Source organism: Manacus candei, unplaced genomic scaffold (genome assembly GCF_025592945.1).
Source record: "Manacus candei isolate 608988 ecotype Guabito, Panama unplaced genomic scaffold, ASM2559294v1 h1tg000036l, whole genome shotgun sequence".
NCBI classification, from domain to species: Eukaryota; Metazoa; Chordata; class Aves; order Passeriformes; family Pipridae; genus Manacus; species Manacus candei.
The window spans coordinates 1,629,512-1,644,010 of NW_026138084.1; the positions used below are offsets into that span (position 1 = coordinate 1,629,512).

Here is a 14,499-nt window from a genome sequence, read left to right on the forward strand (position 1 = left end):
CTTTCTGCATTTAAAAATGACACTGCAAACCTCCACTCACTTCACAGAATTATTTTGGGCACACTGTGTTTACAACTGTTGGAATTTCTGCATTAGCAGCGTGTTAACAGTGTAATAAACACACTTTCTAACTAATGGAGAGCACACTCTTTGGCATGCTGGTGTTGAGAAGTGTTGCAGCCTTTATTTTATTCATCAGTGTAACTCCTCTGAGGACACTCAGGCAGTTGGTAAGTGTAGGATTAATGTTGATAAATTTTGGAGGCTGAGGAAGCACTTGGAGGATGGAGGTTATTGCACTGAGCTCCAGAGAGTCCTCTGAGTTGTATTTACTGTAGGTAGTAGTCTTCCTACTGGGAAGTTAAGTCTTCCTGATTTCCTACTTTAGCATTTAATAACAGCAAAAATGGAATTGCATTAATGAAACAGTATGTCCAAAAAGTCTTGCACTTTCTGAGTTCAGGCTGTGTCCCTGTTTTTAGGCTGGCAGAGTTAGTGTGGATTCACCGGTGAATCTTTATCTACATATCAGAGCAGAGTCACCAAAAACTACTGAAAACCTCTGCACTAGTTTGTAAACTTAGGGTAAGCATATAAATAGTCTCCTAAGAGCTTTACTCTAATAAAGTGAGACTTTTTCTTAGGACCCAAGGGAACAGCTGGAGCTGTGCCAGGGCAGGGTCAGGTTGGATCTTAGGAAAAGGTTCTTCCCCCAGAGGCTGGTTGGGCACTGCCCAGGCTCCCCAGGGCAGTGGGCACAGCCCCAAGGCTGCCAGAGCTCCAGGAATGTTTAAACAATGCCCTCAGGGATTTTTGGGGTGTCCTGTGCAGGGCCAACAGTTGGAGTTCAATGATCCTTGTGGGTCCCTTCCAGATCAGCATATTCTATAATTTCCTTGATGCCTTGAATCAAATTTTACTATGAATTTGACCAAGGCCTGTTCAGACTGTAGTGGATTCTTAAAATATAAGGAACTGTGATTTAAAGACATTCTTTCAGGATCCAGCCCACTGTTATGATCACTCCCACATTTTTAGAAGCTGTTGGCACATTATTTGTCAGTGATTAGGTCATTATTAAGCTGTGAATGTATCAGGAAAGAATCTGGGTATCTGCATTTACCATTATTTAGTGCTTAAATGCAGGTGCTCACATAATTAATTTCAATGATGTGATAATTTTATCTGCTTCTACATGTTATATAGGCATTTTGGGTCTTCTGGCCCCCATAATTCGGCTTTTCTGAATATGTCTGCATGGAGGGAAAATCTGTTCTTGTAGTCCACAAATGAATGTTGTGGGGCAGGATCTGTTCATTAGAGAATTTTTACCCAAATATACCAGAGTCCGTCTTTGCATTTGGTCTAGACAGTATATTTTTTGATTAAATAGGAGGCCTGTAGACCTTATTAAAAGAACCAACAAGCTAGAAGAGCAATTTTAGCAGAACAAAGACAGATCTTGATTTTAATGGTCCTGGGCAAGCAGCTGTTGTAATTAGCTGGGAAATAGTTTCAAGCAACAAATATTTAGAAAACTTGACGCTGCTTAAGGAATACTTATGGGGAGAAATAGCTCATCATCTGAGGGAATTGTTCACTCCAATGAGCTGGGAATGTGAGCTGCTGCAGTGCCTGGATGCTGTCTGCCTTTGGTGCTTTCTCACTGATTTCCAATTTTTTACCAGTATTCCTGGATTGGTCAGGTGGAGGCTATTTTAGAGCACTTCTGGCTCAGCCCTTCACCATACTTTTTCTTCCCCTCCTTTTGGAACTTTTGACTGCAGGAAGGCAGGTTTTTTTTTTTGAAAGCAGAATATTCTAAATGGAATTTGGGAAGTGCTGAAAAGTGTTTAAAGTCAGACCCAACGTAAAGAATAACCCTTGCTGCAAAAAAAAAAGCACAGAAAACTTTTTCTTCGCCCGTTTTCAATGTGGTATTAAAGCTTCTAAATAATGATTTCTACTTGTTAAAGCATTTTTCATTCTAGAGGTATCTGCCACGCATTCAGCAAAAAGGATGTCAAATCAAAATGAAATAGAATGTAGATATTTGTTTTTAGTGACTCAATGAATTTGGGAGTGAAGCTTTCATGTCATTGTAAAAGAAAGTGTTTTAGTGTGACTCAGGCTTTTAGTCACCTGTTTATTGGCTTCATCACCATGTGGATAAAAATAAGGCCTTGCAGAGCTTTGACAGGTACCAATTTTGATGTGTCCCAGCCAATGACCTCAGCGTGGTGTGGTATTAGTAGTGTATATTCCTTTCTGCTCTTATTATTTCATGTAGAATTTTTTGCTTCCTGTGATCAGTGTGCATTTAACAAGGTTATTGTACCCCTTCACTAAGTGTCCTCTCCTGGCCCTTATTTTCTGGCTCATCTCACATTCCCAGTGATTTTTGCTTACTTTGATACTTATTCTCAGCTCTCAGATCTCATTAAATTTTCTGAGCTGTTGGTTTTTGAATTTATTTCTGCTCTGAGTGAAGCTGTCTGCATTCACACATGAGTCAGTAGTAATTTAGAAGAAATTCTGCAGTTTATAGGCAATCTGGTTAAAGGATGGTTTACTAGATTATTCTGGAGAAAGATTCCCTCTGTGGATAAACAAAGATGACAAACAGAAGATGATGCTGAATAAGCCTATAAAACACCAAGAGAAAACAGAAAAAACAGCCATTTTGCTGATTACATCCCCCTGCCCCCTCCCAGTCATACAAATCCACTCACCTGGTGTCTGTTGGGTTTTTCTTTTAGTTTCTTTTTCTGTATATGAAGTTTTAACTGTAAAACACAGGTTAATGTAGAATGTTTTTCTCCCTTTTGACATGCTTTTTTAAAACCTTGTAAATAATTCCTTTATACTGCTTTACACAATTTTTCTTGTAGATCCAGTTAATGTAGAAAATATCTCTTTTCAGTTGGCATTTGTATGTAGAGTCAGACCAGCAAAAGCCCCTTTGTGCTGGATGGAACATTTCACAGGATACCATGGCATTTGAAAAACAAAATGTTTTATAGCCTTCTCATCTGCTCTTAAACATCTAGGACATTAGAATTTGTGAAAGTGGCAAATATTAGTGGAGCCAAGATGTCTGGGTTGACTGTGGCATGTAGGACTACTTTTAAAATTTCGATGGAAATCGTGCCCAAATTGGTGATATCAAAGTGTGTCTACATAGACACCAGATGTTGGTGCTTTCAGTCTGGTTCTCCATGGTCACAGTGTCACTAAATCCATGGGCTAAATGACAGCAGGCTGAAAACACTCAGTGAAAAATAAGGATGAGGGGGGTGTGGGGTCAGGTTGTATTTTCCATATATGTTCATATACAGTCATTATTTAACATTATTTAAGGCAAATCACTGACAATTCCTGCTTTGATACTACCTGTGTTTATAGCCTGATGGAGCAATAGAGGATTTTAGGGGTAGGAGATTAGCAAGCTGGGATTTTTCTGAAGCATCAAGTGAACTATTATTCCATTTATAAAGCGCAGTCAGTTTGCTATAGTGCAAAGGGACTTGAACATTGCAGCTGGTAGGACAGAATTCCCTCAGCTTCCCAGCCTCAAAGTTATGTTCTGGTCATGGAATTCTAGTTCAGGTGTGTTCTCAGCATGAGCCAAGCAAAGGACTAAAGTTCACTACTTTTCCTATTTCCTGCTTTGAAGTTGCTGTGAGGGAGTGTGTGAACCTGAGGCTGCTGTGCTCTGGAGCAGCTTTAGCCAGAGAAATCTGTGTTGGGGTTTTTAGATTTCTGTGGGCTTGTGGCTCAATTCATTGCTTGCAGGGCTTCCTCCTTCCTCTCATCATGTATTTCTTCTTCATTTTCTCACCTTCACTCAAACCCCTGGCTGGGGTATTCAGGAAAATTTCCGGAGTATTCAGGAAAGCACCTTTTCATCTGGGGTAAGAAGTTCAGCAGCCCCAGGAGCCATGTGAACCTGTGCACACATCTGTGCTTTAAAGATACTTAGGTATGGAAAGATTGAAACTGGCACCTCCTTCAGTTCTCCTGATCTTTATGGTGCTTCCCTCGTGAAATCATTGCAAAGGTACCTAAATATCTATACAATTAATGTCGAGTGAGACAGACATCTAAGTCTCCCAAAGTTTTGCTATTTAAACTTCCAGTACTCAACTTGCTCCCTATACTTTGATGCTTAAAACTCACGAATGAAATATCTATTCTCAGGATCTTTGATCTTACTGTACTTTCAGTTAGGCACCTTAATAGAGTTAAGAGTGGTTAGGTGTCCCTGTAGGTGCCTTTCCACATATTTGTATGTCTAAATATCTTTGTAAACTTGTCTTTCAACGACATTGCAAAGGAGAACTCGGTGCAAAAACCAGCACGCCAGAAATTTTTATTTTCTTTCCAACTGCTTCAATGTTGGCATTGCTCTGACAAGGGTTTAAAAAAAGCAGTTTGAGTATTGGGATGCAAATTAACATAGCAAGCAATTAAAGTCAATTAAAACAGGATGCAGTGTAATTAGAAACAGTTGTGTTCACATTGATATTCAGAGAGCTTCGATGTGTTGAAAGAAAAGAGAACAATTCAGGAAACTTTTAATGCCTACAGATGTGATGATGATACTAATAATGGCCCTGATTTTGAAAACACCCCATCCTCCCTCACCTCATGAGCTCTTGGAATGCATGAGAAAATGAGAACCTATGCAATGGAATTACTGGGAGACTCCAACATGGCCTGCAAGTGGTGCCTTCTCTTCCCTTTGAACTCAGGGAATTTACCTGTGACAGTGCAAGACAAGCTGCACTTTTGCAGCCTCATTAATTGTGTGAACATCAACACCAGTAAGTTGTCAGCCCTGTCAGCTGGCTGGGGAAGGGTGTGTCTCTCCCACACGTACTTCCTTGGTATCTCTTTCATTGTTGTTCTGGGTATCTGCATTGGTATTTATGGCCAGAAATACTGAGCCAATTGAGCTGTATTTATATCCCCTTTCTGCATGGCAACCACAAAGGAAGGGAGAGTCTTCAATGCTCTAAAGCTGAGGCAGAACTATCCTGATGACAAAAAAATATACTAGAGGTTGTGGTTGTAGCTCTTGCAATGTTAGTAAGGTGTGGATGGGCTGGGGAAGGCATTTGGAAAAGCAAACAGAGGTGTTTGACTGCAAACCTGGATTACAGACCGGGATTGCAAAAATCCCTTCACATGACCTCTCTTGGGTACAGAGGTGAGTGGTTTGGGCTTTTCCTTGATCGAGCTGAGTGAGGAAATATGCCCTAAGGAACCTGGGCAGAAATGTGCCTCTGCAAGATTGCAATCTGATGGCTCTGGTGAAACGTTTCAGGGCAGTGGTGGGATGGACAAGGCAGCAGGAGATGTGCTGCACACCAGGGTGGTGGATGAAGCACCACACAAGGAAATGTTTTTACAGATATTCAGGTGCAATACCTTTAATGTCATCAAATATATGTGTCTGTTGACTACCCTCTATTAAAAGCAACTATTGATTTAAAACAAGTATAAAAAAAAACCAGCTGGCAAAGGACTAAATACAGAAACATGAGAACCATTAGTGGCTACGCTGTCCTATCCACCCAATATAAGACTCAGAGCAGGACCATGTCCATTCTGGGTATTTCTTTTTTAGTTCTCATTGCCTGATGATCCGTTTTTATTTGAAACTTAAATGTGTAGAGACAAGTTCTATTTGAACTCAGCCAGGTGGATCAGTTTGCCTTTCCACTAATAGTCAATAATGTGGGCAGTGGGATAAAGCTTTCCATCTGCCATTGTATTGATTTAGGAATTCATCAATTCAGCTGCCTGAGACCTTATAGGATTATAATGGTGGGCTGCATTTCCTGGGAAAATGATGGTTTGTGTTTTCAAAAGGGATAAGGCACCTGAAAGATAAGTAGATGCTTAAAGTCAGTGAGAGTGAAGTGTCTAAATATCTCTTCTGGTTTTAAGTTCCTCCATTTCTGGGTGTACCTGCCCACAAGATCATTTCATGTTTGGGGTTAAATACTCAGCATGGTCTGAAAATCAGATTTCAGCTCATTAGTTATGAAAATGTGTTTAAGAACACTTTCATAGGTCCATTCTCTGATGTATGGCTTTCATTCACACAGGCATGAGACTTTTGAATTTAAAATGCATATTTTTCAGGGTTGTATTTTTCACCAAATGATTTCTCCCCTTCTTGCAGCATGTTAAGTAATTTTGGCTTGTGGAAGGCAGATGTGTAAGAGTATCATCTCACATTACAATAGTTACACCTACTCTGCTATAAAGAATTGTGGAGATTTAATTTTAAGGTAGTTATTATTTAAAGAAATATTTATAGTGACATGGGATTTATCATTGAATCCATCCCTGAGTTTGAACAGCCAGGTACTGCTCTCAGGTTTTTGACTGTAAAATGGGACTGTCTGCTCCATTTTTCCTTGGGAAAACATGACTTCTTGCAGCTTTCCGGAAAAACTCAGTCATTCCTCATGTGGAGAATAAACTGATTTCTGAAAAAAAAACAACAAGGGCCATATTGTGAAAACAGAAATTGCTGGGCTTGAGCACCTCAGAAATTTTGCCTGAAGGTGCTTTGTATGATGAAGTTTCCCTTAACAAATCTCAAGGAGAGATACATAGCACTGGTCCTTTAGGCTTGCTGAAATGTTTATTCCTCAAGCACAGGCACACAGTCTTATGAGATGACAGTTTAGTGATTACCATGTATTGTTCTATAACACATATAATTAATTAACTCCTCTTATGAGTCCACTTCCCTGTACCTATGTTTGGAATAGTACGTGGGATAGTAATAGCAGAGCATCTGGTCACTTGTCACCAAGGGAGGGAAAATAATATACTTAAAGAGAGCTTCCCAATCTCTCTGTAAAAAAAAAAGTATTGATCTTTCCAACAAGACTTAAAGAATTCAGAAAGGAATATGTTGGAGGACAAAACTCACCTACACGAACAAAAGCATCAAATTCCACCAGAAAAGAACTTGAGTTTTGTTGTTGTTTTTTTTTTTTTTTTTTTAATCTAATGGCCAAATGGGTGTGGAACTGAAGTTTTGTTGCAGTTGGAAGAAAATATTTCTCTAAAGTTTGTTTCTTCTCACTAGGTTGTATATGTCACAGCCACGTTCCCCTACATCATGCTGATGATCCTCCTGATTCGTGGAGTAACGTTACCAGGTGCTTCCGAGGGGATAAAATTCTACTTGTACCCTGACATTTCTCGGCTTTCTGACCCACAGGTAGGATCATGGTCCATGGATTTATTTGCCTCTCTGACTGGGGAAAGCTTGCAAGGGTTTCTTGATTTTGAAGTTTGCACACAGGTGATTGCTGGATAGTGGTTTGTAGCTGGAGGTTCAGAAATGTGGATGAGGCTTTAAATCCATCACTGCTTAGGTGTGTTTTACTTTTTGAGTTGTAAAGTACCTTGGTTGATAAATGAGAATCTCCAGAACTGTGCAGTTGCAGTTGGGGCTTCTGCTGCTGAGGGGAAAGAGCATTGCCACGTGTTGAACAGGAATAGATTTAACTGAGACTTAACCATTTTATGGTTCTTTGCTCATTCCAAATCTAAATCGCAGTCAAGATTAGTAGAGAATTTATTAATTGAGCTGATTGCTGTCTTTGAAGTAGATGTCTCTACATGCAACCAAAGGGGAATGAAATACTCAAACCAGGAACTCTGCCTGTTTTGTTGTTTCCAGAGTAGAGTTGAACGTGGAAATAATGGATTAAGTTGGTTTTTTCCCAGTGATAGATAAGTAAAATAAAACAGTTACTATAAATAATTTGTCTGATATTGAAGAGGGAACATTACAAGATCTCTGTAGAACCTGAGACATTGCAGACAGTATTTTATTTATCTGGTTTGGCAATGTAGAAGACATTATACAGTGTTGCTCCTTTGGCTATTACAATATTAAATAGATCCTGAGGTGGAGATAGAAAGGAATTTGGGAATATTTGTCAAAATGAATTTTTTTAATCTGCTTAATGAAAATGTGTCAGCATAATTTCTTTTTTTTTTTTTTGTCTCTGCTTACTGCAAATGCGTATTTTGTTGCAAAAGACAATAGAGGGGACCCTTTCCTTGAAGTTTCTGAAATGGCTGATTTGTGTAAAGTTTGCTTTAAGCCGGTAACATTTCTACAGAAGAAAAAAAAAAAACACCAAAAAGTAAAAGATTCATTTAAAATATTGAACATTTTAGTTGAAAAATTAATCAGGTTGCCTCTTTTGGCTTCAACAACATTCAGCACAGGTGGGAGGTGAGAGAAGGGCTTTGGAAGTGGTGTTTGAGCAGCAGATTTCCAATGTCCAGCTTGCTTAGAGGTGGCCCCAGGGCACCTGAGAAATTAGCACTGTACCAGAGGAAAAAACAACAGGATTCTCTGACACAATCCCAGTTATTTGTTTGCAACAGAACATTGATTCAGACTGGAGTCAGTCTACTTTCAACTGAACCCCAAGTGTCTGAACTCATCGTGCCTGAGACAAGAAATTCCTCTGTCATAAACTTATCTGAGACCATGGGTGGCATTGGTTTGCTTTCTGCAGTTGGTGTTTGACCCACTGTGTGTTCTGAGAGCTGAAGTTCCCCTCTGCCTTAACCAGGAGTGGCACTGAGTGCCCTTCTTTTGTGCCACACCGTGGTCATTGTTCCACCTGCAAAGTCTCTCAGCCTGGTGTGGAATCCTGGAAGGACCTGGATAGGAAGGGACCCTACAGACCATCTCATTCCACCACCCTGCTGTGGGTGGGACACATTCCACTGCATCAGGTTGCTCCAAGCATCGTCCAGCCTGGCCTTCAACACTTTCCAGGGATGGGGCATTCACAGCTTCTCTGGGCAACCTGTGCCAGGGCCTCACCACCCCCACAGGGAAGAATTTTTGTCTAATATCTCATCTAAACCTACTGTCCTTCAATTTGAAGGAATTCCCCTTTGTCCTGTCACTACATGCTCTTCTAAATTCTCTCCCTCAGTCTTTCTTGTAGCTCCCTTCAGGTCCTGGAAGGCCACAATTATGTCACCCCTAAACCTCCTCTTTTCCAGGCTGAACAACCCCAGTTTTTCCAGCCTTTCCTTGTAGGACAAATGCACTTCCTTGTAGGAACGGGAGGCAGTTCTTACATCCTAAGTGTTGGTTCCTTCCCTTTTGCAGTGGTGGACAAGGGCCCTGTTAACAGGATTTTGCCCTGAGTGTGGATTTTTCACGTGCCACTGCCACCCTTCCTTCTGTTTGTCATTGAAGGAGGGCATGCAAGCTTAAGGGACATTATTGTCAGCTACAAGGGGGGTTTATATGCCTATTTACCACCCTGTTTCCACTTGTAAAGAAGTATGTCGTTACCATGACAATTTGCAAAACACACAGTATTAGTGTAGCAGTCTGGGAAGCACAAAACACTTCAGACACGTGTGTGTGTCTCTGCTTGTCCCACACGTATAGCTCAGCTAAATTCCCTAAAATGCCTTTTGGGAACGCTCAGTGGGTGTTTTAACGAGCCAAATTCCTCCTCCAGTTCAGTGCCACGTTGCTGTACTTCAGCCGCGGTATTTTAAGCACCTTTTTAGCAGGAAAGAAGCTGAAGTAAAACACCGTAACTGAGATGGTGAACACTGACGCAGGCTGAATTGGTTTTAGAGAGTTGTTTTGGCGTTGGGAAAAGGCTATTCCATCAAAACGGAAATATTTTGAAGTTCAATATTTGAAGAAAGGTTTCAGAATCGTGGGTGGGATCTCCGGTCAGTTTTCAAGAAATAAAGGAAGCTTAGCTTTTCGGTCATAAAAATAGAATTTAGCACAACTCTTTTTATTAAAAAACAGCAGTAAAACAGCATTGGTTAGGTTTATTGCAGCTTTTAGTACTAACAAGATAGATATAGAGACATTTTCCATTTTATGGAAATGTTGAACTTAATGTTCAAACTCAAAATATTTGAACAACCCCCCCCCATTCCACAAGCCTTTTCTGAATTGGTCCTTGAGCTTTTTGCCAAGAAGCACGTATAGGACAACTGAAATAACCTTGAGATTTGTGCTTCTTTCCATCTTTACTGTTTTTTTTTTATTTACTCCACAATATCAAAACCTAAAGCATGTGTAGTATCAGAGGCTGTTTTCCTCTTCAGCTGGAGGCCTGTTTCAGTCCCTTTCCAGGGGTACTGTGTCTGCATTAGGAGAGTGGTATTTGAACCCCAGTGCCAGCTCTGTTTGCTGTGGGTCAAATAAATTAAGTTTCTCTCCGAGGCTCACTTTAGTTTGAAGTTCTTGAATCTTCTGTCTTTGCGTAATTTGCATTTCACAGTTTGTTAGAGCTTTGTGAGCAGCTATTCATCTGCCTTTTCAGTCCCTCTCAGCTCTCCAGTGCCGTGTTCTCCATTTCATTTTTATATTCTATCTCTTCAGCAGACGGTCTGAAAATGCCAGCTTTTGTCCTGTGTGTCTGTAGAGCTCATCCCAATCACTTTTTGTTGTAACAGAGGAAGCATTAACAGCCCCAAGCTCTATTTAAGCCCCAGAAATGCTTTGCTTCATCAACACTAAGGTCTCAATAGCTTTCATGCTCAAATTGCCTTGAAATACATCCCTCTCCCTTAATCTGGATGATACAGGTGCTGTTTGTAGCCTAAATATGGGATCTTTCCCGAGTTATAACTCACACAAAAGAAGGACTTTATCAAATTAATAGGATTGTTATGGGTTTTGTATGCAAGTCTGACACAGAGTATGGTTCTGGTTGTCCCTCAACAGATTTAAGTCACTTAATATGTAGCTGTACTTGTGTGTGGTGCCCAATGCTCCTTTTTTTTGGGAAAGCATTTGGCTCTTTGTGATAGGATTTTACAAACATTTGTGCATGGAAGAGGTTAAATGTGTCTAGTACTAGCAGACATACCAGTTTGATGGATCAGGAAGTTGGACAATGATATGGAAAAACACACACATGTAACTTTAAACTCTTCTGTAGCAGTGAATTCTTAAAATGAGAAGGCAAATAGAGATTTCATGTTTATTGGCTGAGTTACTCTCTTTTTTAATTAAAAATATGTATTGTTTTAATGAAGATTCTCGTGAGAGCAGCTGTAGGGATGGGCATGTCAACACAGACAGACTTGCACACTCCTCTGAACAAGTTGGTGCTTACCAAAACCTTGAACAAGTTTACATTTCTATGTGGGAAGAACACAGGTTGCCCTTTCTCTCTGATACACCTTCATGTGAATGTTAAACATGATGACTGAGGCCAAATTACATATAAAATACAGGAAATTGGGAACCATGAGAGGTAGAATAGATCTGATATTTCTCTGATCTTTTGTTTACAATGGGAAAGTGTTAAAATTGCAATAAAATTTCTGAAGGTAGAATGCTGCAATACTTCAGCTAATGAGAGTTCACTCTTAGGTAGCCATGACTGTGCATGTGGCTCTGCAGGGCTTCCAGGTATTTCTGTGGGCATTCCTACCCAACTGGAAAATGGCTTCCAGAAGGACTTCTTCCATAAATTTGAAATTTGGTTGTCTGCATTGTAGCTCACTGGACCTTCCTTCTCGAAAATAAGAACCAAAACACAGATGCACAGCAATGAGCATCAACCTAACCTTAAAAGGCCTTACACTTAACAGATTTATAATACAAAGGTGACTTTCTTCCCTACATTGCCCTCCGGCTCAAAACATGATTTCTTCCTGCATTTTTCTGTGTGGCACTTAGGCTAACTTTTCATGGTCTGTGTGTTTGTAGAGAAAGGAACATGTTAGTGTACTGGATATTTGATTTAGAGAAAACACTTTTTTTTTTATTGGTAGAAAATAACTTGGAATAAATGGATGTTTTTTTCCTGAAGATTGTATTTTTCCTTATGTACTCCTCAATTTTTATATTAGCGTGAGTTTATTTTGCTAGTTATTTACTCCTTAGCATGATCCTAGTATGTTTCAGCATCTACATAAAATTCTACTTTTAAAAAGTTGCTGAAACTGGAAAAGATTGCTTTCCAATTCGGCTGATTACAATATACATAAGTGAGAGACATTTGGGAATGCTATACAGATCTAGAGGTAATATTTTCTTAAATCCTGATCTGAAAATCCAAACTGGAAAAGCACCGGAGAATTTCTCTTCCCTCAACTTTTAATTTCCGGTGTCTGGGAATGCTGAGTTACCTCGGCAAGAAGAAATGACCCAGAGTGATTCAGATTTAGGACTTGCAGCCTTGGAATCGAGCGACTCCCACAATCCTATCGCCACCTCGAGGCCAAGGAAGCCTTTTCCAAAGGCAGAGGAAAATCCTTCCTGCCTTCGAAATTGGAGCAAATGCTACATTGAAACGTAACTGTTAAGTCTCTCTGCTTTCTTTAAAAGTGAAGAAAAAATATTGTAGAAGAAATTTTGATTTTATTTTTGGGTGATTTCATGCTCAGAAAATCAAGGGAACTGCACAGATTCCTGAGTAGTGGATTTTTGACCTGAACTGCATCTAAGCATCCTGAGCCTTAAAACAGAAACCTGGGAATTTTCATATGTTGGCAATGAAATGATGTCTAATTGCTGGAGAATTTTGGGATGCTTTTATTGTTCTGAAACATGATAAGTAATGATCTTAGAGGTCTCTTCCAACCTTAATGGTTCCATGATTCCCTAAGTGAAAAATGTGTAGTCTAATTAGAAATCTGCTTCATGGCTTATATTCAGTAGATAGTCAGCCTAGTTTTTAGGCATAGTCCTTGGAAAAGTGGTTCAGAGGCAGGTCACAGGTCCCAAATCTTACCATGCTTTTAGCATCTCTGAGTCTAGTCCTACCTTCACCAATTTGACTGTAATAAGATTTTGTGCACTTTTGTTTTTTAAAAAAACCCCAACATTTAGTTGGTATAAAATAGCAATGAGAGGAGAATGCCCAGTTCCCATCACACTCCTGCAATTCTACTAAAAGTTTTGGAATTTACTCTTGTTTTTCCCACCAGTTTCTGCCCATTCTCTGTGCTCTTTGTTTCATCAGGTATTGACTTTCTGAACCAGGCAATTGTGATACACACACGTGAGTTGCAGTAAATTTAAAATCCAGGGCTGAAAGTATGAAAATCCTGAGCTGAATTTATTATCTGTATAAGTGGAACTCCCACTTTGAACAAACAGTCTTTTGTCCATTTGATGTGGGCACTCAATTTCAAACCATTCTTTCAGTGAAAGGATAAAAGTAATGCTGCTGATTGTGAGGCTCGTGTTGCTGTTAGGCAGGCAATCTCTACCCAAACTTTTAAAATTTAAACTGGGAAAAGCATGAATTCTTTCTCCAACTCTGCTGTTCACACCATCATTACAAATTACTGAGGTTTGAAATGATAAGGGAAGTCCAGATGTAGCCCAGTAAAATGCTCAGAAACATTTTACCCTACAATGCAGTTTATAATCTCCACAGTGAGGAACTATTTCATTTACTTTGAACTACAGCTTTTGCATTACAGATTGTTTATGTGGTTTTAAAGAGCAGGAAGACCAGGAAATTGCAGAGATGCTCAACAAGGCCATAAATTGCTCCTGGGATGGATTCTGTTCCCATTTTTCCCAAAGAAAGCCTGAAGGGCAAGTCTGAGAGCACATCACATTTCCCCTGCTCAAAGGCACATCCACAGTGTTCCCTGGCAGGGAATCTGCATTCTAGGGATTGGGAACATGCATTTCCAAAGGATGGGATGAAAACATCTGGGGGCTTTTCCTGTGACAGAAAATGACTCTTTGTGATGCCTGGAGCACCTTAGTATTTGCTCACCACATGAGTTATGGCACTGCAAAGGTTTTGGGTCTATTTAAACATGCTGTGGGAAAGGCATGATCTAAATTTCCTGTATCATTGCTGTTCTGTTGGGGTGTGTGAGTGAACACTCCACGTCTTTCCACACCTCAGCAGCATAATATTGTGACTATTAATTTTTATGGAGCAAATGTGCTTTCTGAAGTCTAGTTATTGCTTTGGGGAGTTATTCCAAGCCCTGAACAAATAGTTTGCCTCCTCCTTCCCATGCTCTCTCCTTGTGTTTTTTGCTATTGCTACCCAAGTAACAGCAAGCTGAGCAGGCAAGAGCAGGTTTTGGAAGTGAGAAGGGACTTCTTGAAAGAATGGGGTCATTTTGTAATTTCTCAGGGACTTTTGGGCCACATGGAATCTCTTCCAGCTATCCTTGCAACCCCTTAGCAACCTTGGCAATGGAGAGACATCATCTGAGTTTCAGGGAAGCTCTAATTGCACCTTAATATTAGACTTTATGGCTGGTGTGATGTGCCACTGGAGGGAGACAGGATCCACACATTAAGGCAGTGTATTGGCATAGCAGGTGGAGACTTTTCACTGTTTTCATGATGGCACCTGAAAAGAAGTACTAGTGAAACCTGAAGGGCCAGTTGGTGCATAAATTAAATAACATCCTCAGGAACATTTAAAGAATTACAAATACTACCAATGACTTCATCCTGTCATCCTT

The 14,499-nt window shown here is 40.0% G+C and overlaps 1 protein-coding gene across 3 annotated transcripts in view; it reads left to right on the forward strand.

The window, feature by feature from the left end:
- LOC127473538 (sodium- and chloride-dependent GABA transporter 3) overlaps nucleotides 1–14,499 on the forward strand; it is a 96,020-nt gene that overhangs the window by 40,393 nt on the left and 41,128 nt on the right. For all 3 annotated transcript variants that reach the window (XM_051793286.1, XM_051793285.1, XM_051793287.1), the window contains exon 7: nucleotides 7,115–7,249. In XM_051793286.1, the coding sequence (XP_051649246.1) occupies nucleotides 7,115–7,249 (135 nt within the window). The remainder of the gene's footprint in view (nucleotides 1–7,114; nucleotides 7,250–14,499) is intronic.